Below are 21,877 nucleotides of genomic sequence, written 5' to 3'. Positions count from 1 at the left end.
CGCGAGAAGATTCTGGCTACGAGATCTTCGGGGGCAAAGAGGTTTATTTTCGGGAGATACGAGTGGATGTCGAGAAGGCTGCAAGGGGGGCTGTGTGCCTACCCGTGCATCGTTATCAGCCAGGAACGTTGTGGGACGTCACGTTCCTGGGAGGATGATGCGAAACATCCTCCAAACTTTTATCGAGGAAGACTGGGAAAAACGGCGAGAGGATGATTCACCGCGTTTTTCTGGAGGCGACAAACTCGAGTTCTACCGTAAGTACGAGGGACAAATTCACGAAAAAGGCCAATTGAGAATCGAGTCAAGTCTTGGGAAAATGGCGGAGTACAAAGAACAAATGTACAGTACTACTGCAGTTGGTACGTTCATACAACTGATGGTAAGTCGGCATACAAGCCTCTAAAAACCGGAACGCACGGAATTTTGTGCTCAACAACAATTCTAGGATCCTGCTGCAAAGCTCCGCATACCCGAGTACATCCTGGGAAATACCCATCACCTAACCCTGACAGTCTCGCGAGTGTGCGGCGAATGCTGGATGAGAAAGACAGTTTGTCGCACTCTGAATGCCAGAGAAATGAGTCTGTCCTGCTGCCATCCAGGCTGATCCAGGTCTCGCCGGAGGGCGCCCCCGAGTCTGCACGTCTCCGACTCACCAACGGCCCAGAACGGTTGGTATGCAACTCTCAGCTACTGCTGGGGTGACCTGCAACCTTTCCAGACTGTCAGGCCTCGGTCACAGCTTACACCGGAGAAATTCCGTACGCAAGCTTGCCCAAGACGATACTCGGCGCCTTTGAGGTCGTCAGGCAGCTCGATCTCGAATACATATGGGTTGACTCGCTCTGCATCGTCCAAGACGACGAAGAGGACAAGAATAGAGAGCTGCCGCAAATGGGGCGCATTCATGGAAACTCGTTTGTTACCATACCGGCCGCAAGCGGGACATCATGCAACCAGGGCTTCTTGAATCCATCCTTTCCCCTAGAGCGCACGCCATCCCTCCGTGCGTGTTAATGACAAAACCCTGGGTTCTGTTCTCGTGGCCACCAGGCAAGAGACGCTCGAACTCACGGACATCCTGACCAAGCCTCACCGAATGGAGCCTCAGAAACCCCACTACAAGCGACATCTCATCAACGACCGGGCTGGACTCTCCAAGAGGCTTGAGTGTCCCCCAGGGTTTTGGCATTTGCCGGCATGGGAGTCTTTTGGACATGCAATGCCATGGTGGCTCGTTGAGAGTGTCGGCACCCATGGCGCTGGTTTTCCTGGGAAGACGACGAGCTGCACGCCGCGTGGTGGAATTCACACAGAGCAGCGTCAAGGTGGTCTTGCCGCTCGGGCTATGCCCGGAAGAGGTTTTCCATTGACCGAACGACGTGAGAAGAGACCGTCGTGAACTACGCTTCACACGGGCTTACCGTACAAGAGGACAAGTTGCCGGCTCTATCTGCCATTGCACAGACAATCTCTCCAGTTTTCGGCGGCTCCTTTGCTGGCTTAAGGCAACAACATCTGGTGTGTGACCTTTCTTGGCTGGCGGAACCGCGGTTCATGGGACACGCGGAATCGGCACCATTCGGCGCAGTTGAGTTTGGCGAGCTTGTGATTGTAAGGTACGTGGCTGATCTTAGCCGATTTCCCACGCGTGAATCGGAAAATGGAGGTTGTTTAGGAAGATCCAAGCCAATATCATAACACAAGTCTCTTTGAAGAGGTGTCTGGCGGCTCGGTACGGGCGGTGAACGCGGCCTCTGAAGGTCATGCTCTGTCTTCGGTGTCTCAATGGGCATTGACCATTGCCACGTATCATGACAAACTGAAGGCGGCAGTCAGTTCAAAGCAGTGATAGAGTTAGTTCAGATGCCGGCTGGATTCGAGACATCCAAATGTTTAGGCGGGCGGGGTTCTTCCGATACAATATTTACTCCGACAGCGAGCTGCGATGGCAAGGCCGGGGGAGGAGGGTCGTTAAGATTGTGCGATTGCAACATGAACATATTCCCTTAACCTGGTTGCTGTTCCGTCCGAACTCCCAGCGTACGCTAGGTCCAGTTTGCCCAGAGGAACGTGTGATGAAGCAGGAAGCGGGAGCATTATTTGACCCATCCATACAATCAGTCCGCTGCCGAGTCCATGTTGGGCAAACTGCCGTGCATTCTGAGGCTTCAGGTATTGCACCTTAGATGCCCGAGGGACCTGCCGGTTCTCGAAGTTCGCATATATTCTGAGTCGACTGCAGTCAATATTACTTAAAAAATGGAGAACCGCAGCCCATCACTGCTTCACTCAAATTTATTCCCTAGCTTCATGGTCGAGCAACTCTTGAACAGTTTTTCGCCATCCTCCAGTCTTCGCAATCGATTGCACTAGACTTCTTCCACGACTACTCGGTGCGTTCGATTTTTTATCCACCAACATTCTCGAACTCTCCTCATCGAAAAACTTCGCTGACATTTGACGACTGGGAACTTGAAGATCGCGGCCGATAGAACCCCAGCATTCACAGACAAAATGGCGGATACTGAAGTCCAGTCCCGCCGCGCCATCATCGAACCCGCAATCACCTCGGCCCCACCCGCCGCGACCGCTCCGGCCGTTGCCTGCCTCCCACCATCCATCCTGATTGCCATCCCCAGCGAGCTCTGCAGTCATTTCCACGGCCCGACATGCGAATTAGAGTCAAACAACCAAGAAGAGCTCGAGGAGAACCTCGCTGCGCTGTCTGCGATTTCGAAAACGTGCAAGTGGATGCAGCGTTTCGCCCAGCCAATTCTGTTCCAGCATTTCGCCGCCCTGTCGAATCCCATAAATCCCGCACAGCTGATTGAGAATATGCAAGAGGAAGGACGTATGGGCTTCAGAAGACCAGAATCCATGTTAGGAAATGTATTAGTAGATGTGGATTAGTTGCCCTTTCGGGTGAAGCCCCCCGGGCGGAATAATCTGTGTGTGTGTGCGTGTGTGTGTGTATCGTTTCGTCCGTACCCTCGTCGAGCGGAAAGACCTGAGAGACGCGGTAGAGATGCTCGTCAGTCGCCAGCAAGACCTTGATAAGATCATGGCACGCGCGAAGAACTTCGGAAGCAGATGGTATTCCTACTTGAGGGAGTTTGGGAGCGAGCAAGAGAACTTCGGTGCCCGTTCGGTTTACATTCCCAGGGAATGGGAATAGACGGATCGGTGCATATATTTGGACAGTACGAGCTGCTGGTTCTCCATTCGGCTTGCAAACTGCCTTTGCCCCAACCTCAAAGCATTCCACTCTGGCCTGGGCATGCAATATGGTCCCTGGTATCCCCACCATGTAAGATCTCGTTCGCCCTCGGTCACCGTACCTCGCGCGAGACAACTTCGGCTTCAATGTGCAACACCTGTCGGACCTGACGGACCTCACTCCAAGCCTCAAAACGCTTCAACTTCTTTTCACGCGCTTCCATCACGGGGACCTTGACAACTCCAACTTCGGGACGGACGATTCGGACGGCCCAAGAATGCACAGTGTTTTGGACCTCGATTTTAGTCGCCTCCGCCGGCTAGATCTGGTTCTGTGTAACCTGTGCAAGACCTGCCTCAGCCATATCCTGCGAACGAACAACGACCTCTTTGGGAATGAAAGTGGGCCGAACAGGTATCCATCAGGCGCGGTCTGTGTGACCATCCCGCCGCATGAGCGCACCCACATTCCTCAGGACGAATGCCCTCATCTCAAAAAAGGGCCGGGCCGACTCATCTAGAGCATCTTCCCCCTTTCAACTACTCATACGACAGCAATTACTCCCCGGTCAACAGCATCCACGCTGTTGAAGAGCTCTATCTAGGGGCCAACGGTCTCTTCAGCGAGTTTCGCCGCATGCAATATCACCAGGCAAGTGACATACCGGCTGTCCCGAATTCTACCTTGCAACATTGCGGTTCTTCACATCTTCAAAGCCAAAAACTGGGCGGGAGTTCGCCAGCAATGCGCTCGTTGAGTTGCTCGAGGAAATGCAGACTGGCAAGGCTTAGCTCACACGGTTGAGGGAGATCCGTGTGTCAGTCCGCCCGATGTGGCCATGGCTAAGGTACTACTCGAAGCACACGGGAGGGCCGAGAATCGGACGGACTGGTGGCTGAATTCCGTGTCAGTGGCGTCCAATAAATTGGTTGGAAAGGTCGAAGAGCCTGCACTTGCGCTTGGGGTCAAGCTTCGGGTCGAGCCTGACGATGTGGCCCCTCGCTGTTTATTCCGGTGTAGGAAAGAACCTCGAAGCGCGGTGGGAATATTTTGCGGTGGCTGCTACAGCTGCCAGACACTTAAAGGCAGATCAGGTTTTCCGTTCACGGTTCAGTTCAGATTGCCTGCACGAAGTGCATAAAGGACGGTCACAATCTCAACCCATTTCCCGAGACGACTTCATTTGGCCTGAGTGCTTTGTTTACACATCATCCTCACACCAAAGCTCTCCCCGCAAAACAGCGTAGCAGTTTCAACAATGGCGGCGGAACTGTCCATGGAGAGAACCACCCACTGCCATCCACGGTCCAACCGGCCAAAGGTAAGCGTACCTTACTATGCAGCTCTGACCTCGATGTTGGCCGACCCACTGCTCTGGTACCCCTCGGACGCCATGATCATGTAGTCCCAGGTGCCCAGCTGCAGGTTGCCCTGGCGCTTCCACTCGTCGAAGTGCTTTTGCGTGTCGATGGTGCCGCCGACGCGCTTGGTGCGGCGGACGGACCAGTACTGGTCAAAGGTGGAGGTGCCGAGGATGGAGGGCTGGTTGACGCGGCGTGTCTTGTAGATGTCGTAGACGCCGCCGTCATCCTCGATGGTGCCGAGGCGCGAGGTACCCGAGGACGGGTTGTACGTGCCGTACGCTTCCACGATGTAGTATTCGACCAGTGGGTTGGTGGTCCAGCCGTAGAGGGCGAGGTCTGCGTTGTTCTTCTGTATCAGTCAAGGCGACTGAGGAGATTGGAAAGCAGGGGAAGGGGGTTGTAGACCTACAGCTGTTGACGTTGTAGTTATTCCAGGTGCCGTTGTAGGCAACCTTGCGGGGCGGGCCCGGCTTCCAGCCCTTGCCGCCGACCCAGTTGTTGACGTTGTTCCACGTCACCCTGTACGAGCCGCGAGGACCGTTGTTGTAGTCGACAGAGCCGCGGCCGTCGGTCCAGAACGAGTAGAAGAAGCCATCGTGCGTGCCCTGGCCGGGCTGGATGCCACGCTCTTGGACAGCCTGAAGTGGGCTGGCGGTGACAGCGGCGGCGAGAGCCGTCAGGAGGAGGGTGAAGGAAACCATGACGATGCCTTCCAGCAGTTGGTACTACAACGAGGAGGTTGTTGTGGGGGGTCCAGCGGCGGATGAGATGTCAAACCTTGGGCTGCTCTTTATAGTATTCTCCGTCTTCGTCTCAGGGGCTTGCGCCATATCGAGTCCTTGTACATCCACATAGCAACAATCCGCACGACTACCGGATCTGGAACGCGGCTGTTGTGTGATTGGGCCGGTTGTTGGCTGTCATGCACCCCGCAGCTTCTTTGCCGGAAATGCAAAACACCCGATTAAGGTCCCAAGAGACGTCGAGATTAACGGCTGCTTTACCCCAGGTTTTTCCATACAGCGCCAAGAGCTGCAAGCCTCCAACTCCCGTTTTCTCCGAACTTAGCCGGCAGGCCGGGGCCAACAACATGCGAGACTCTCACCTCACTGGAGCGGAAAACGGACAATGCGCGGTCACAAGGCTGTTCTGCATCTTGGTTGTAATAAGTGAGTCATGGATCAACCATAAGCTTTTAGATCCTCAAAGCCCCACTCTATGTTTGCATGGCTGAAATAGACAGGGTCAGCAACGCTCGCAATCCCTCGGCCAGGTGGCACAATATAATATCGACATGTCCTTCTCATTCGCGACAATTCTGCGGAGCCGCAGATCTCCTCCATGCTGGTTGTCGGGACAGGATCTCGGAGCTTGGCGCTGAACTCATGGGTGTCATAGTGCGAGGGGCAAGGCGCAGGAGAAGACAGCACACTTGATCCCGCATTATCCGTACTTGCTGATTATGGACTGTTGCACACCTAGCCCTGTCTAAGAACCGATTTACTTAGCATAAGCCACGGACCAGAGGCCCCGATTTCTGCGACATAACGAGGAGTGATTTGTATGAGTACGATCTAAATGGAAGCCAGGAACTTGGTCGCTCCGGTCGTGGGGAGAAAAATACAGATTATTGGAATTTGCTTGATTTCATGACCACCAATTTGGAACGGTAGGTAGGGTGCTTACGTGGAAACAAAGCTGGTAAACCTGGAAGCTTAGGAGACCGTGGGACAGCGAAGGCCGGTAGATTGACGTGATAGCCCAGTCGGGATGGTTGCTGTGACGGTACTTGCTGCATTCCGTGATGCCCGATCTTACACGAGAGTCGTTCCTACCGGGTCAGGATTGGGTTCGTAAGTGACGGAGAGGGAGAAAAGAAACCGCAATTACCTTGTGGATGAGGCAAACCCAACATACTAATGTATCCCAGGGAATTTCTCTTCATAATCGCAATTCGGCCCTGGTTGGTTTGTTCGCGCGGAACTCAGTAACTAAGTTATTTGCACTTCTTTTTCTTCTTTTTACTTTCAGCTTACATTCTCCCTTTCTTTTCCTCCTCCTCTTTATCTCTCTCTCTATCTTTGTTGTTCTCTTCCCTTATCTCGTCCTTTTCGTATTCCTGCTATCTTTTTCTCTTTATCTTCCCTCCCTTTTCCTCATGGTTCTTAACTTGCATTTTCCATTCATTCCTAGTGCCCGTCGTGTGCCACGCCAACGAACAAACTAGGGTTGGATTGTAGAATTGCCAACTTATCGTCTAAGTGCGTTCATTGTCATCTTGCATCTAGACGGCCAGGTAATTCGAGGAGCTCAGACAAGGTACTGATTATTAGAACCTAACGTACATTATCAATTCAACTCTCTCCCCTTGACCGTTCCAGCCGGGGAATTACCGGAGAAGAGAAAACAACTTACTTTGAACCCAAACCAAAATAATCGCTGATTTAGGGCACGGCCAGGAAGTCCTCCAGCCGCTCCGGCGTTATGGCATCTATGGCGTCGAGGATGTTCGTCGGGTAAACGCTATCGGCGTCAGCATTGTCGACAGGGGGTTCTGATGCTGCCATGTGTAAGAAGCCAGCAGCAGCTGGGGATCAATCGCCGCCATGTCCACCATTAACACAGCCGGAGAAGGATGCTGGGACAGCGTCAACATCGCAGCGGCGACTGCAGACTCAACAATTTCGACCGTCCTCTGGCCCTGCTCATCCGGCACACCCACCGCACCACCACCAGCACCACTCAGCCGCCGATAACCACTCCGAGTTCGTCCACCACTCTGCTTCGAACCTCCCACAACAATCCTATCGACGACCACCTCCTCCTCCATCTCAACCCCGTCCACCTCCATCAGATCTCCAAGTCACCCCGCTCAGCCCTTTTCCTGCCCTTAACCACAGGCCGATACTTCCACCCAGGAAATGCCCCGGCATGCCTCTTCTTCTCAACCTCCACCAGCGCCGCAAACTCCCGCCTCACACCCTCCGGCTCCATCTTCCAGCTGAACGCCAAAATATGCGGGAAGCTGATCCGGCGGTCCCGCTCTCGAAACGACTGGCGGAAGGCCATGGCCCGGTTTTTGTACGCCATGCGGTACAGCAGAAAGGCGTTAAGAGGCCGCGGGATCTTGCCCCTGCGACTGTGTGGCCGCTGGGCTACCTCGGCCTGCCGGGCGGCCATGTCGCGGCCGACATGCGCGCCACGTCGACGAGAGGGATGTGGGCGACTTGGGCCAGTGTGCTGAAGGGGCCTGGGAGGCCCTCGCGGAGGAGGGCGGAGACTTGGGTGTTGGATCGCCTTGAGGAGGCGCGGGCATTGTTGGTGATGCAAAGCTCCTGGCGATTCATGTTGGCGGGTTGGGGGAGGGCTGGGTTTGGGGGCTAGTGTTGACCGAATGCACTTAGAGTACACCTCTCTCGCTTTGGCTAGCCCTAGGCCCCACGTTACCGCTGTAATTCTTGTCAGAGCATAGCTCTGAGTCCTAAACTTCTGCTCCACCGCTCCTCGGTGGGCGTTCCAGTTGAGCTTCCACTCCAGCCAGACTCTAGGGATTTTTGCCGAGGTTGTAGGCCGTACTGGGCCGGTACTTTCTCCTAGCTGCGTGCGAACAATCTAATACTCATTGGGAACCAATTGCCCCTGGTGATAATAAACATGACGTGATTGGGCGGGTATACATCTAACCCATCAACCACAAAAGCTTGCCAGCATATAAGTTGGTGATTGGTACTTCGGATCTATCGATTCGGACCCAGGTCCAATGCGCAAATCTAGAGAAGAGTTAAGAATATCTAAAAACATCATTACCTGGACATGTAGTGTATGTCCAATCCACCGTCCTGGTACATCACTTCCCTGGTGCCCCCCGACCCCCTTTATACTGCACTGCTGAAGAAGCTGCCCAAGCAGTCTGCTATTTCTCAGCGCCCGCTTCAAAAGGTAAAGGAGTGCCAGAAGTACTATGTCGCAACGAAGTATGAACAACATGAAACCAGCTGGCTAATGAGAGGCCGGCGGCGGTTGTTGCTGCTGTTCTTGTTGGCCAGACGGAGGAGGCGCTTGCACCTCATGATGGTCGGGGGGTGGGGTCGGCTGCATGGTTGGAGCATCGGTGGTACTGGTCTGTGCTGGCGAGGGCGAGGGGACATACGGCGGGTAGAGTTGTCCCTGCTGCTGCTGTTGCTGCTGGACATCACCCATCTGGGGCGCCCGTACGAACCCCGGCTGATGTCCCGGGTAGGGGCCCTGCGGTGGCACAGCCATCATCACATACCCCTGTCCGGGATAGGGCTGCCCGGGATACTGCTGCCCAGGGAGCGGCTGGCCCGACATGGGCTGCATGTAGGCTTGCCCCGGGTACGGCATATACACGGGCTGATGAGCCGTCACCCCCTCCGTCTTCTCCGCCCCACCTCCGCCCGCCCCATCCCCCTGCTGCCCGGGCCCCGGCAGCGGGACAGCCATCTGCTGCTGCACCACCACCACCGGATTATTCCCATCCGGATTCCCCAACAACTCCACCGGATACCGCCACTTAAATCCATACTTGAACCAGAACTTCATCCTCGTCCCGAACCCCAACGTCTTCCAGTACTGCCTCAGCAGCACCTGATCCTCCTTACTCCGCGTCGGCGACCGGCGCGTAAGAAGGATGAACCACAGCGACAAGAGGCACCAGCAGACTGTGCCCAGCCGTAGCGCGCTCTTTCCCAGCATCATGCGCCGGAACCAAAAGTACGACTCGACGAAGCCGAGCAAGAAGATGGCCGGGAGCAGGGTCGCCACCACAATGACCCACGTCCGCAGAGCCACGCAGCCCGTCAGCGCCGAGCAGGCCGTCCAGTCCGAGTCCCAGTAGTCGTCATCGTCGCCGCCGGACCAGTCCCCGCCGCCGTAGCGCCCGCCGCCGCCTCCGGAGGTGGCGTTCGGCGCACGGGCCGTGTAGCTCGACGTCGCGGTCGGGTTGCGGCAGTTGGCCACGTAGTACGAGTAGTCGAAGGCGGAGGTGGGGTTGGTGGGGATCAGGGTGGATGGGACCTGCGTGCGGTCCAGGATGTAGGTGTAGTAAGTGTATGTCTCGGTCATGCCGGCCATGAGTGCGGTGACGGTCGTCGGCGCCGATAAATAGGGTTCGACATCGTTGGGAATGTTGACGTTTGTAATGGTTTCGACGGTGAAGGGCGTTGGGCAGGACGAGGGCGCCGTCCAGGTCACGGAGACGGCGAAGTTGGTGAAGACGCCGCTGTCCCGCGCTTCGGTGGTAGCCGCGAGCCAGGAGGAGGGGAGGTCGCTGGCTGCCACAAATATGCTGACGATTTCGACGTCGTAGTACGTGTTGATATAGGTGCTAGATGAGACGGCGCGGGCGGTTGGTGTGGCCGTCGCCGGCGTCGGGTAGAGGGTGAGTGTGTCGGTGTAGGTGTAGGTGCGCGTTGAGCGGGTGGACAGAGTCTCGGTCAAGGCGAAGTACGACGTGACTGTGTAGAATGAAGCCAGCGCCGGTTGGAGCGGTACAAGCAGCGCTGCCAGGACGGCCAGGCGCGCCATCTTCGACGGTCTTGTCGCCATGACGAGTCCGGAACTGCCAGTGGACTGGGTTTTCCGTTGAGCGAGGCTAACGGCTCAACGGCGGGGCGCCTCATCTTATTTGAACTGACCGCGGCAGCCACCCCGGGATTTGAGAGCGGCTGCCGATAGGGGACGCAACCATCCTGGTTTGCAGCGTATCATCGCATCTTCCTTGGCATGGAGGAGGCTCAACCCTGCATTTCGCTGCTAACAATGACACACCGCAGTTACCACTGAAAGTGTTAGCAGAGTTGCCTCCGCCCCCTGCTCGCGCACAACACCCTTTCCTTGCCGTGGCCTGTTTGCCAAGCAGTGATCTGCACGTAACCCCCAATCATTGTCGCGGACAGAGACGACAGAGGAAGCCTGAGCCGTAAGGGCGGCTCAACTCTACGCCGTATTCCGTATGACCGTCTCATCGGAAAATCTGAGCCGCAAGGTCTCATGCGACAAAGCCCCCCCCGTATTTCGCGTGAGATTTGGTTCGTTCGGCTCAAATGCAAAGAAGGTGCCTTTGAGAAGAGGTAAACCCGTCTTTTGCGGTGGGAGTTACAAGTGTGATCGGGTTCGGGACGTGGATGGCCGAGGTTTGCTTTGTGGTCTATTGTACAGTAGGAACGTACATACAATGAGGGTCGATACCTCGAATCTGATGATGCCTAACAAGGATTGGTCTTCGCTGAATTCGACGTGGTTAAAACTGGGATTTGACTCTCAATTCACGATTTGGCTGGAAACTGGTCTATATCCCGGGTATTTTAAAGTAAGTTCTGGGGCTTGAGTGCAACCAGACATAGGTATCTCCGTAGTTCTAAGTTTTGAAGCAGCTTGCGAGGGAGAGAAGCTTGAAAAAAGGGGTTAGCCCTAACCCTGTTTTAGACCCACAATATTCTTGTCGGGTAAGGTGAACGGCCAGGTATGACGGATACCTAGCTTTGTACGTGAAGCAAGAAGCTCAGTTCTTCTTTTGGCAAATTAATACTGTGCCCGTCATTGAACCAGACCTTTGACCACTTAGTATCTCGAGCCATGAACAATGGCCTCTATACAGCTGGCGATAAGAATGAGAGCAACGCAAACGAGAACTCCAAGCCCGATACAGATGGACGAACCAACCGAGAGAAAGAACAAGAAAACAAACAAGCAAGCGAGACGAGATAAGGGAGTAGTATAACGATAAAAGAGGGCAGGAACAGCAGAAAGAGGAAGAACAATACGGAGAGTCGGGCAAGTGCCCTTGCAGCCCGCCATGGCCACGAACTTGTGTTGTGCGTCATGTTCCGACTGCTGGAGTACTGTTGAGCGGCGTTACAGGTTTATTTCTTCTCTGCTCGGCTGGTTTACGACCGGCCCTTCCCTGGTGTCTCTGCTGCTCGAATACGCTAACCAAGGAATGCAGCTCTGAGCCCGATGTAGATATAGCCTGCTACCGATAAAACAAGACAAGATACTTCTCGAGGGTGAGGTGCCGCTGTGGAATACTCGGGGCATGGAAGGAAGTCGTTGTTGTGGCAATCTGCCTTGTTCTTGCTCCAATGTCTGGTTGACGCAGGGCCGCTGCTTACTCGATGTGAATCCTAATGTCTCGGCTCGTGGAATGCCGCCGTCAGAACCCTTGCAGCATCGCGATCCTCTTCCAATCCAATATCTACGCCCAGGTAGGACACTTTAATGCTCTGCGGCATGGAGGATTAATTCTGAGCGGTAGATGCGAGCTGCATTAACGGGGCGCAAAGAGGCTTGAACTCGAATCCGTAGCCCTTGCTGACCCAGTAAAGCCGGAGCGACTGGATGGAGGCGGGCAGCAAGCGGACCAGCAGCATAGAATCCGCATCCGAACTGGGTGTCATAAAGAAGGATCATCGGTTCCTTGCTTGACACCGGGAAGTAGGTACAGAAGATCCAGGGACAGATGCTCGAGCTTTGAAAGCTCACCCAATGACCGCATCATTTCCGTCAAGGGGCGGTTGGGGACCAGGACATGTCCATGGTCAGTTCTTTGAGATTGGGGGTGTGAGAGATCAGAGCTTGCTCGGCTTCTGCGGGAGTGAACTGCTCTGTGTCTGATCCTTCGAAACAACAATAACAGCCGGCGCACTACATGAATGATTGTCAGTTTGGACACGCGGCGAGAAGGTCTCGAAGGGGCACCATGCCAATGGCGGAAAAGTCGAGATGCAGCTTGACGAGGCGGGTAAACGTGAGCAAAGTTGGGATGCTTTCTGTTCCCTGCACTACCCCTCCGCAAACAAGGGTCCGAACTGTGGTGACCACGGCGGCAATACGGGCGACAAGAGGGAAGCCCATGCCCTTCCTCTGAATCTGTCGCTCCAAGGTCGTGGGTTAGTTTGATGTACCTGAGGCGGGTCAGCGAGCCGGAGGAGTTGAGGGTGAATAGCTCCGGTAGATGCAGTGCCGTGGCGACTTCAACTTCTTGGATGTTTGGACAGATTGAAACCAGGAAGTCGACAATCTGGGTTTCCCCGCGGACGCCTCCATTTTCTCGTAACGGTATCAATGAAGCTCTTGTCGCCGCTCTTGCGCCTTTCGGCGAGTTCATTCGGAAGACACGGCGGAAGCGACATGGCAAGCGTGCTACGTCGTCTATCATGGCTGGGAGGTTGACGAGCGAAAGACTGAACGATCCATCCCCAGCCACCATCCTGGAGAGGAACTTAGCGAGCGTCACCTCGACAACCGACCGTAAGCCTTTCTGCCTGCTTCTCCCGGAAGCGCCCGCGTGAAATTATTGCTTAACAGGAATATAGCAGCCACCCCACCTGGGCTCACGTACACTACGTTCTAGCTTCTTTAGCTGAAGCCGACGTGACAACTTAAAAAATACCTAATTAGACAGGCCACAGTCCTAACCCTTACACCGCATTGGTGGTTCCCGTTAGCAGTAGGCGGAACGGCGGGCTCTACGAGGTTCCTGCACCGAGGGTTCGCGGCGACCGGGATTCTGCGGCAACGGTTGGCAGAGAGCGGAGGGAGTCACTTTGATGAAAAAAATTGGGTAACTTAGTTATACGGAATCTGATCAACGGTAACGCTTGCGTCCATTAGCTACGATTGAACAACGGCTCCCATGGCCATAAGAGGAGAAGCACTGGGGATGGACATCTAGAAGCGCTACGAGACGAAGCTGCATGTGGGGAAGTCAATGCGCTGTGAATTCAACTGCCCTGGGTGCCCGCACCGCTGCCGCTACGCTCGGTGACATTCCAACTACGCTCGTTCTCGCCTATCCAGCTCTGTAGTTTCGCTTGTTCCAAGCTAGCACACGCATTCTTCCACCCTTCTTCAGCTTCATTTTCGCTCTTGGGTGCTCCCTTCTTTATAGTTTGACGCTTTAGTTGTGGCCAACATGGCTCAATCATGTTAAGGTCCGGGGAGTTGGGACGCCATAGAAGTCTAGCTACACTATCAGCTTCAAAGATGGCTGGCTGGGCGCGATGGGCATGCGAAGGAGCTAGATCTTCTTGGACAACGGCATCTTGACCACACTCTTGGACGTATGGGATGAGCTTGGCCAGCAAAATCTCTTTCTGGTAGCGATACCAGTCACCCCCTGAGCCCTCTCGCCGTATAAGCTTGCCATGCTTGGCATCCCACTTCCACTGCGGTGCTCTACCGCCTGTGTTCCTTAGCTTTAACCGCTTCATCTTGCTTTCCAACTCCCACTGCTCTCGTAAGATAGGTTCCAGTTTAGCCTTTAGAGCAGTAAGGTCTTCTTTAGCTCTCTTCTTCTCCTGTGCAGTCTCTGGATGCCAGATATGACATGGACCCTTCAAATCATATGTAAAACAGCCCCAGAACTGGAGCTTGGCATATCCTTTCCGACGCTCTCAAATCACAGATTTGACGAACTTCTCTTCAGGAGTCCTCCAAACACGGTAGCGGCCACGGCGATGGTTGAGGACAACAGAGGTCTCATCGGACCAGATACTTTGCTTCAAATCTTGATGAGTCCAATGTTGATATCGAAGACAAGAACTCAAGCCGTTCTTTCCCATCTTTTCAGTCAGACCAGGCTTGCGTGTTGGCTTGGTCTTCTGCATCCCAGCCGCACATAAGATACGCCAGATTGTCAGTGGGGAGATGACGCTTCCTAACTCGGCTGGGATCTAAGCACAAGTCATCTCGCGGCCGTACCGGTTGTACGAACCTTCTGGAGAACCGTATCCTTATGTTCGTTTTTCTTAGAAGGACGGCCAGCCTTTGGAGCATCGCAGACGTATTTGTCGAGGATAACAGAAGACACTTGAGGGTCGAAGCCACGTTCAAGAGCTTTGTCAACAAGGTCGTTGATAGTTCGGCTCTTCAAACCAGTGATAGCTTCAATCTGCTTATTGTCAAGTCCTACAATAAGCTTCAAAGTAAGCGCCTGAGCGCGTGTAGCAGTATCGTAATAGACCATGGCTAAGTGCTTGCAAAATGGGGTGTCGAATTGAACAGTCTCGAAAATCAGGGACAGAAATGGAGTGCGGGGATGGGTAATTCTGCCGGGCAGTATTATGGAAGGCGGAGAGCGGATTCTTTTGGTAGGGACATCCGTACTTTGCATCATATTGCCGGCTGGATTATCACAGTACATGACTTTTAGTGTTACTGCGGCTTGTATTGCTAGTGCTGCATTGCTATGACTGGCATTGCCGCGGCTTATCCCAGCACGGACTTGGGTGCAAGTGTCGTCGTGCTTAGTCGTGCGCGCGCAATTGACTGACAACAATTGCGTCGCGTGGTGTTGAAGTGGTGGAAAGATGGCGATGCATGAGAAAAGAGCCTGAACGCGGTGGCCATGTCATGGCGATGGGCGATGCGCGGTGCCACTGGCGCGCGGATGTGATGTACAGTATGAATTTTTTGGAGATGCTAGGCCGTATGTGGTTAATCTACGGAGGTTCCTACCAAAAGTCTTGCTTCACCGCCTTAAAATCACAGTGGTTCTGTTTGGCAGAGAACTCTCCTATGGCCAGTAAACTAAATAGGCGGTGTGGTAAAACTTTTGATAGGGACATCTGTACTTACAGTTTCATCGAACATCTGCTCTGGCCCGGAAGGTATCGGCAGCGACCACATTCTTTGCGGCCCGGGGCTTTCACTTTGATGGCCTATGGCAGGGGGGAGAAAGAACTTGGCCAGTTGTTTCTCTGCCTGTTCTTTGTCGTCTGCGGTGACTGTTCGGCCCGCTTTGACGAGCTGTGGTGCTTTTCCAACCGCTGTATCGTCGTCGGACTTCAGACACTTGGCAGCCTTCCAAATATTGTCATTCTACGAGGAATTCGTCAAGTGCTTCTTCGTTGCCCAGATAGCGTCGTGGTATTGAGCAATGCCCTGCGAGTTGGTAGCGACGAGCCACTGTATCTTGTTGAGGCTGCCCGAGAAGTCCGAGAGATGGTTGATAAACTCCTTTGCTATTTTCTCAATCTCCGGTTCGTTCGATGTGGGTGTCGGCCAACGACTTGATGTATGCATAGCAAGGGTCATCGTGCGTCCTGTCCTTTGTTCTGCCTGCGGCCGATTCTCCAAGGGGACATTCAAAGTGGACGCTATGGAGATGCTGGAGTGCAGATGATGCCGAAGCATATGTTGTGGTTGTGGAACAAGCCGTGCACCCGACATACGGCTCTTCGCTGTCACACCTCCGCTTCCACCTGCAGTGCCGGACATGGTGTCGAAGTCTCGGATTGTCCACAATGCACCCGACGGCTCGGTAGACCATCGAATTTGCTAAAATAACCGTCAGTACACTTCAGAGCACTTTTTATCTTGTTTCTTGGACCTTGCATTAGGGAAGGGAAAAGTCGGCCATGGCGTGCTTACCCGGACAGCCTCATCCACGCTGCCCCAGAACCGCTCACACACAGCATGATATTTCGAGTGCTCATCTTTGGGGAGGAATCGGCGCATGATCGCTTGGGAAATCTCCAGCAGTTGCTTGCCGAATGCGTCTGCCGGGTGCATCATCATGACCGAAGTTGAATGACCTGTTGATCCCTGTGCGCCTGCTTGAGATGTGGATGGGGTTTCTTTATCACCGGTAATGGAGGACTCGGTCTTCTCTTGCCGAGCCGTTTCCTGTGCCTGGCTCACAAAACCTTCCCCCGCCGAGTCTGGTTAGAATGTACCTGGTCGTTGCATAGAGCCGTTATTTGCTAAACTCCCTTTCATTTCTCGATCTGTCTTGTCCTCACCCGCACCATCCAGCTGCACCGCTGAGGTCATTTTCGAGCCCGGGGTCATTTCTCTTGTTAAATCTGGGTGTCGCTTGAGGATATTCTCCTCGGTGCATTTGTATGCTTATTGGCAGCGTTGGTACGACGTTCGTCAAGAGTTTTGCGGCCATGCTCGCTGCTGTTCAAATCGTGGGCGGAGTTGTGTACTGGCACCTTTGCTACAACCTAGGGGGCGAGTACATCTCGTACGAAGATGAGCGAGTGTCGAAGTCACATGAACACCATCCTTCGTCCATAGAATTTCTAGAAAGAAGCCGTCATATCAGGGTGGAGTGATAGTGTGAAGAACTACGCCGGTAGATTCCCTATTCTCTATCCTACCATGCCTTACCAACAATTTATTGATGGAGATCCAGAGACAACAGAAGATGGTGATCATCAATGGTGGTTCATGCAGTGGTGATGCTGGAGGGCAAGGCTGTAACCCCTGCACCAGATGTGGGCAACCCGGTCTGCCAAGGATGTGGGGCACCACCCACAACACTTATGTGCCCCGGATGCCGACTATGGCATCGAATGGACCGAGCTTCCGAATCTCACCTCCGGCTGCGTGATGTAAAAGGTCGCCGTATCCGGCTCAGCCATCCCATTCATCACGCCGGGCGCGAGCTTCCTCGTCGGTGTTAAAGATAAACCACTTCTGTTGGATTTCTGGCAGTGTCGGCGACTATATGGGAAACCCAATCACTATTAAGATGCGCCAGATCGTCTTCGATTATAGTGAGGAGAAAGGATGATGGCTCATCAACGGTGTCAGTGCTGTCCTCCACCTCCTCCGAGCCTATCTCAAACTCTACGTCGAGAACGACTGCATTTGCGACTACTTCATGTATAGCGGTGGTATGGTGATATCGAGGAAGCACGTCTCAGAGTTGCGTACACAGGTGTGAAGGGTGCCTGTGAAGTTTTGACGAATCCCAACAACCAGAACATGCCGCTCTACCCAAGAAAGTCAGCAATGTCTGAGGAGAAAACAACCAGCTCATAGCAAGACTGACACTGAAACCACGGCGATCAAGACGATGAGGTCCAACTTTACATTAAGGGAAAAAGTTGAACAAATTTGTCACGTCCTGTTGCAAATCACAGCGTACCATGACGATGTGAGCACCCAGGCAGGCTTCGGATTCCGCATCAAGTCGTCACCACGCCATCATATCGAGGGTTTGAGTTAGTGCTCTTTACGCTCCCATGATCCAGCGTGCCGTCTTTGGTATACAAGTTCGTATGTTAACTTCTCATATTTAAATCCATGGACGTCGCCACCTGTCACAATACTCTCTGGCTAAAGGTAGCCACCATTCAAGCCATGAGCATGGGCTGGGTCCATCTGATCCGTTCTCTTACTCCGTGACACTCTTTGGGGTCGGTTTCGGTAAGTTACTCTGGCAAACCCGGACAGAAGGCCACGCAGAGGCTTTCTGCAGCCCTCTGCTTTCGTGCCCACAGGCAAAGACTTCCTGGTTGTGTACGGAGCAGACCTGCAGGACATGCTACGAACCGGATCGAAAAGGAGAAAACCTTGGCAAAAAGGGGGACCAATCCGATCCGTCAAGACCAAATCCTGGTGATAGGTGCAGGTCCTCCTCCCAACTACCTTCCCTCAGCTGTATGGGCGGGGATTACGGAGTCCTGGGCAGGTGGGCCACGGGGTACAGTGATCTTTGGATATAGCTGGAAGTTCCCTTTGCGCTGGAGTCTGACGAAAGATGTACCCCCGGAAGAAGGAGAGCCAGACCCGCCGTCAATGGATGATCTATCCGGATTGATGTTGGATAGTGGAATTGGTACCAGCATCGACTCCTTAGAATCCAGGCAAACACAACCTTCAAAGTGCTCTTTGTACAGCCTAGGGAGCAATGCTGGTTTTTTCACCACGGGGATGTCCGGTCATCCGGGGCAGGGAGTTGGGGGGTTAGAGTAAAGGACCTGGGAATGACTTTGAGGAAGAGGAGGTGGCAATACACGTCGATAAGGACTCGAAGAAGACGTCTATTGATGCGTTGGAGACAGAATGGCACGGTTCTGTGGTTAACGTCAAACGGGTGGAAACTGCGAAGGAAAACCAGTGGAATTCCGGTGTGGTCAGCTAGTTGAGCTGTCAACTAAGTATTTCAAGGCTAAGGAGAGGTTGGCAGCTCGATGGATACGCCCCTTCAAAATCACGGAAGTGTTTGAGAGTAGGTATACAAAAGAAAATGCTGGGAAGGAACGTCGATCACTCACATCTAGTTGTACCTTCTGTCCGCCACCTCACTGTCTAAGCACTTAAATAAGCAATGGGCTGCTCTATTTATTAACCGTACGCGTCGGTACAGTATTTGCTGACGATGCTGTCGACATTGCGTTTATGAAATGCGGTCCAATCTCAAGTGCTTCATTGTAGTTCTATGTTTCCAGAAATACTGTAGTACTGGTTCGTCCCCAAATCTTAAAAAAGTGCAAGTGGACGCTGGTTTCGCTCCTGGTTAGAGTCGCCGAGGATAGCTACAGGAACATCAGCCGGTTGGTAGCCTGCGGCAGTCCTGGCGTGCGGAAAGAGACGACCAACGTTCATCCAGACGAATAAAGGCGTGAAGATCTTGACAATATTCATCAGTTACTCTCTGACATGAAAGGAAGCAGACAACCAGACATGGTTAGGGAGATAGTAGAGCTCATGTAGGACATACAATAGCCGCTGACGGCTACTGTGTGCCGACCCGAAACCTCTTGTAGTATGTTCTTGATAACTCGGGGACCTCTTGATGCCCTCAGGAATCATGTCTGAGCATTCGAATACATTTAAATCTCTTGGGACAAGGTAAACGATCTGAACAGAACGTTAGGTTGGTGTTGGGCTCAGAGATAGAGCCCAAGGCTCAATTGTCCAGAAATTTGGATTCAATTTGCATCGGGCTTCTTCCACCGTACGGGCGATCTTCTGAAGTGGGGAGACGAATCGTGCTGTTGCCCGGACTTTCTTATGGCAAGGGGATGTGTCTCAGGCAGTTGCGGGTGTTGATCCAGAGCCTGATGGCTCCCAGCGTATGCCGCTCTCGTACCGGCGGGATGTTTGCTTCCGCTTCTGCAACCGCTGTTGCTACAGTTCGGAAAGCTCCCGTAATGGCCAGGGGGACGCGGTAGAGGGCAGGAGTGTGGCTAATCGCAGGGTGGCAGTCACGTGGGCTAGGACCTCGAGGACCGCTACTCCGGCTGCAAGACCAGAACCCCCTCATTCCCCTCCTAGAAGAACACAACAGGATCGATCCAACTGAACCACCACTTTCGCACGTCTCTCTTTAGAACGTCTCTCTCCAGAAGAGGCATTTGCCCTGTGTTTCATATGTATCGTAAGACCCTGGTGTTACCTACATACCCCTTTCAAGCCGACAAAAGCCCTTGCTAGAATATGCATATAATACCTTACCAACACTTTCGCCTTCCATTCTTGCAGAGCTGACTCTACTCCCCCACAAGTCTAGCTGAATGGGATTTTATTTAACGGTAATGAGCATGTGAAAGACAAATGACAGACTCGACAGTGCCATGTGCGGTACCCTTGAATAACGGGGATCGAGTCAGCTACAGCAGCGAGCCAACAAAGGGAACAAGTGTTCAGTCTAGCAGCGCAAACATTATCGGCCTCAATATCCCCCTGAGCAGCTTCTTCACCGCCGCGAGGATCTTGGGTCCCAGCCCCTGTACAACCAGAATCACCACGGCGATGTCGGCCACCATCTGCTTGAAAATACCGCTTCCGTAGCAAATATTTGGCGTCAAACATGCCCAAGGAGCAAACTAGCGGTTCACACCGTCGTCTTCATGGACAATGTGCAGGCCTTTACCTACTCAAGGCGCCGGGACAATCGCTTATACTCCTGGCCGCCAAATTTCACAGGCTCCCAACCCAAACCCTTCGCACCAAGCTGTGTCAGAAGCACTGCCGGATCTGCTGCCTTGAGCGCCTTCCGCGTCGGGTACACTGCCATACTAGACGATGAAAATACGGCGCCCCCGGAAAAATGGTTGGGTCGAAATGCGTGCTTATCATCAGCGTCCTCAATGACCATGCAGCAAACGACCATCTCAAGCTTGTCCTTGCCCTTGTCCTCGTCCTTGTCCTTGTCTTCGCCGTCCTTGGTGTCGTTATCGCCGTCCTTCTTCTCGTCCTTGTTCCTCTTGTCTTGAAAGACGCCCAAGATGCCAGGTCCGCCGGAAACGCCAGGGGGCATTCTCTCGTAAGGAAGTTTGTGGGTGAGCGTTCCCTCGAACCGGTGGTCGTATGGCGTATATGGCACAGCGGACTTATACTTCCCGATGCCCCAGGGCACATAATACTTGTATCCCTGCCACTTGCGTACCTTGATTTTGCTGGACGATGAGAAGTTGAAAACATTTGGGACAACCCCTTCCGCATGTTGGATTCTATCAGCGGGATCTCGGAGCAGATACGTCCCACCCCGCTCGCGGTACTTGTCGAGAAAGCCGGGAATGCCGACTCCCATGAAGTAGGCATCAGAACGAGCTTCGAATTCCGGCGGTAGGGAGTGAATGTAGGGTGCATTGCTGAGCACGTCGGATGGAAAGTCGCTGGGGAAGGGTTTGCCTTTGCGCAGTCGCAGAGCGGCGATGTCGAGTCGGCTACCGTTAGGATCCTTGAGGTACTGCTGTGAGATACAAGCCATGTCCGCCCATGCCTCGAAGCGCTTGTACACCCCGCCGGTCTGAGGGTCCGGTCGGATCTCGGCAACAATGAGAACGGCATCGGCGCGGGCCCGACTTTTGTGCATCGCCTTGTAGGGCCACTTTTTGTACTCCTTGGTGACACCGAAACTCAGGCGTTGGCTGAGTTGACCGCGTTGCAACGGTCGTCCCCATTCGTCTATTTTCCGGGGAGCTTTTTTGACCAGATTGTGCGCCGCTGTCATCAGGTAGATGGGCGCCCGATCATCATTGCTAACTCCGCGAGCGAACCACGCAGTCCCCTTGACCCACTGTGTGGGAATTATGGAGTTGAACCTCGCAGCCTGACTCCCATTCGGATCTGAAGGCCATTCCCACTTAAGCGATTCCTCGAGGTTTCTCGCATAAAGGTGGACAACCCACGGGTACCCTTCTGGGCTGCCCGTCTTTTCCGCCGGGATCTGTGTCATCTTGTACTTCTTATCCTTCTGCTTGTCTTCATCCTTATCATGGAGATCCTTCCAATCGGCTTTGGATAGCTGCTGGAGGCGAGCGGGCTTAGTGACGCCGATGGGGTTGTTGCCGGGGTGTCGGAGCTTCCAGGTTACGTAAGGGTCAGCTGGATGGCTGAGCTGTCCTGGATACTGCCACCGGTCCGGATCAGGAACTTGAATGTTGACGGATGGGTGCGTCATTATGCTATCGATGATTAAGAGAAGACACGATGATTGTGACCTGGTGAGCCTGGCAAAGAGAGGGGGGTCAGAGACCGTTGTGTTGACGGAGATGGAGAGATGGAGAGATGGAGAGATGGAGAG

The 21,877-nt window shown here is 53.7% G+C and overlaps 7 protein-coding genes across 7 annotated transcripts in view; all 7 read right to left on the bottom strand.

The window, feature by feature from the left end:
- Window positions 1-504: 504 nt before the first annotated feature.
- Window positions 505-1,066, bottom strand: N657DRAFT_714296 (uncharacterized protein). The gene has a single exon (XM_062797463.1). It carries the CDS (start codon window positions 910-912, stop codon window positions 694-696), a length of 219 nt encoding a protein of 72 aa, XP_062647859.1. The 5' UTR covers window positions 913-1,066; the 3' UTR covers window positions 505-693.
- A 3,150-nt stretch (window positions 1,067-4,216) lies between these two features.
- N657DRAFT_644279 (glycoside hydrolase family 11 protein) lies at window positions 4,217-5,520 on the bottom strand. Its single transcript, XM_062792729.1, has 2 exons — window positions 4,997-5,520; window positions 4,217-4,923 (listed from the first exon to the last, which is right to left on the bottom strand). The coding sequence occupies exons 1-2, from the start codon at window positions 5,286-5,288 to the stop codon at window positions 4,559-4,561; spliced, it is 657 nt and encodes a 218-aa protein (XP_062647858.1). The 5' UTR covers window positions 5,289-5,520; the 3' UTR covers window positions 4,217-4,558.
- Window positions 5,521-7,031: 1,511 nt separating this feature from the next.
- Window positions 7,032-8,073, bottom strand: N657DRAFT_671147 (uncharacterized protein; the record flags this gene model as incomplete). The annotated part of the gene is made up of 2 exons (XM_062795581.1): window positions 7,455-8,073; window positions 7,032-7,147 (listed from the first exon to the last, which is right to left on the bottom strand). Exons 1-2 carry the CDS (start codon window positions 7,765-7,767, stop codon window positions 7,032-7,034), a joined length of 429 nt encoding a protein of 142 aa, XP_062647857.1. The 5' UTR covers window positions 7,768-8,073.
- A 513-nt stretch (window positions 8,074-8,586) lies between these two features.
- Window positions 8,587-10,134, bottom strand: N657DRAFT_633240 (uncharacterized protein; the record flags this gene model as incomplete). The annotated part of the gene is made up of 1 exon (XM_062791200.1): window positions 8,587-10,134. The coding sequence occupies one exon, from the start codon at window positions 10,132-10,134 to the stop codon at window positions 8,587-8,589; it is 1,548 nt and encodes a 515-aa protein (XP_062647856.1).
- Window positions 10,135-13,911: 3,777 nt separating this feature from the next.
- N657DRAFT_376284 (uncharacterized protein) lies at window positions 13,912-14,658 on the bottom strand. The gene is made up of 2 exons (XM_062787085.1): window positions 14,324-14,658; window positions 13,912-14,270 (listed from the first exon to the last, which is right to left on the bottom strand). Exons 1-2 carry the CDS (start codon window positions 14,573-14,575, stop codon window positions 14,004-14,006), a joined length of 519 nt encoding a protein of 172 aa, XP_062647855.1. The 5' UTR covers window positions 14,576-14,658; the 3' UTR covers window positions 13,912-14,003.
- A 625-nt stretch (window positions 14,659-15,283) lies between these two features.
- N657DRAFT_376271 (uncharacterized protein) lies at window positions 15,284-16,172 on the bottom strand. Its single transcript, XM_062787084.1, has 2 exons — window positions 15,982-16,172; window positions 15,284-15,888 (listed from the first exon to the last, which is right to left on the bottom strand). The coding sequence occupies exons 1-2, from the start codon at window positions 16,126-16,128 to the stop codon at window positions 15,430-15,432; spliced, it is 606 nt and encodes a 201-aa protein (XP_062647854.1). The 5' UTR covers window positions 16,129-16,172; the 3' UTR covers window positions 15,284-15,429.
- A 3,629-nt stretch (window positions 16,173-19,801) lies between these two features.
- The window catches only part of N657DRAFT_644274 (uncharacterized protein), a 2,165-nt gene continuing 89 nt past the window's right edge, over window positions 19,802-21,877 (bottom strand). The window contains exon 2 of the mRNA XM_062792728.1: window positions 19,802-21,877. Within this exon, the coding sequence (XP_062647853.1) occupies window positions 20,222-21,754 (1,533 nt within the window). The 5' untranslated portion in view covers window positions 21,755-21,877 and the 3' untranslated portion in view covers window positions 19,802-20,221.

Source organism: Parathielavia appendiculata, assembly GCF_033297405.1.
Source record: "Parathielavia appendiculata strain CBS 731.68 unplaced genomic scaffold N657scaffold_5, whole genome shotgun sequence".
Classification (NCBI taxonomy): domain Eukaryota; kingdom Fungi; phylum Ascomycota; class Sordariomycetes; order Sordariales; family Chaetomiaceae; genus Parathielavia; species Parathielavia appendiculata.
This window is presented reverse-complemented; position numbering and strand designations above follow the sequence as displayed.

Excerpts from the sequence above, each read along its gene's own strand:
- N657DRAFT_714296 (XM_062797463.1), bottom strand. The coding sequence starts at position 912 with ATGAATGCGCCCCATTTGCGGCAGCTCTCTATTCTTGTCCTCTTCGTC.
- N657DRAFT_376271 (XM_062787084.1), bottom strand. The coding sequence starts at position 16,128 with ATGATGATGCACCCGGCAGACGCATTCGGCAAGCAACTGCTGGAGATT. Across the intron at positions 15,889-15,981 it reads GCGTGGATGAGGCTGTCCGG|CAAATTCGATGGTCTACCGA; the intron begins GTAAGCACGCCA and ends CGGTTATTTTAG.
- N657DRAFT_376284 (XM_062787085.1), bottom strand. The coding sequence starts at position 14,575 with ATGGTCTATTACGATACTGCTACACGCGCTCAGGCGCTTACTTTGAAG. Across the intron at positions 14,271-14,323 it reads AGGATACGGTTCTCCAGAAG|TTAGGAAGCGTCATCTCCCC; the intron begins GTTCGTACAACC and ends ATCCCAGCCGAG.
- N657DRAFT_644279 (XM_062792729.1), bottom strand. The coding sequence starts at position 5,288 with ATGGTTTCCTTCACCCTCCTCCTGACGGCTCTCGCCGCCGCTGTCACC. Across the intron at positions 4,924-4,996 it reads TAACTACAACGTCAACAGCT|ACCTCGCCCTCTACGGCTGG; the intron begins GTAGGTCTACAA and ends AGAACAACGCAG.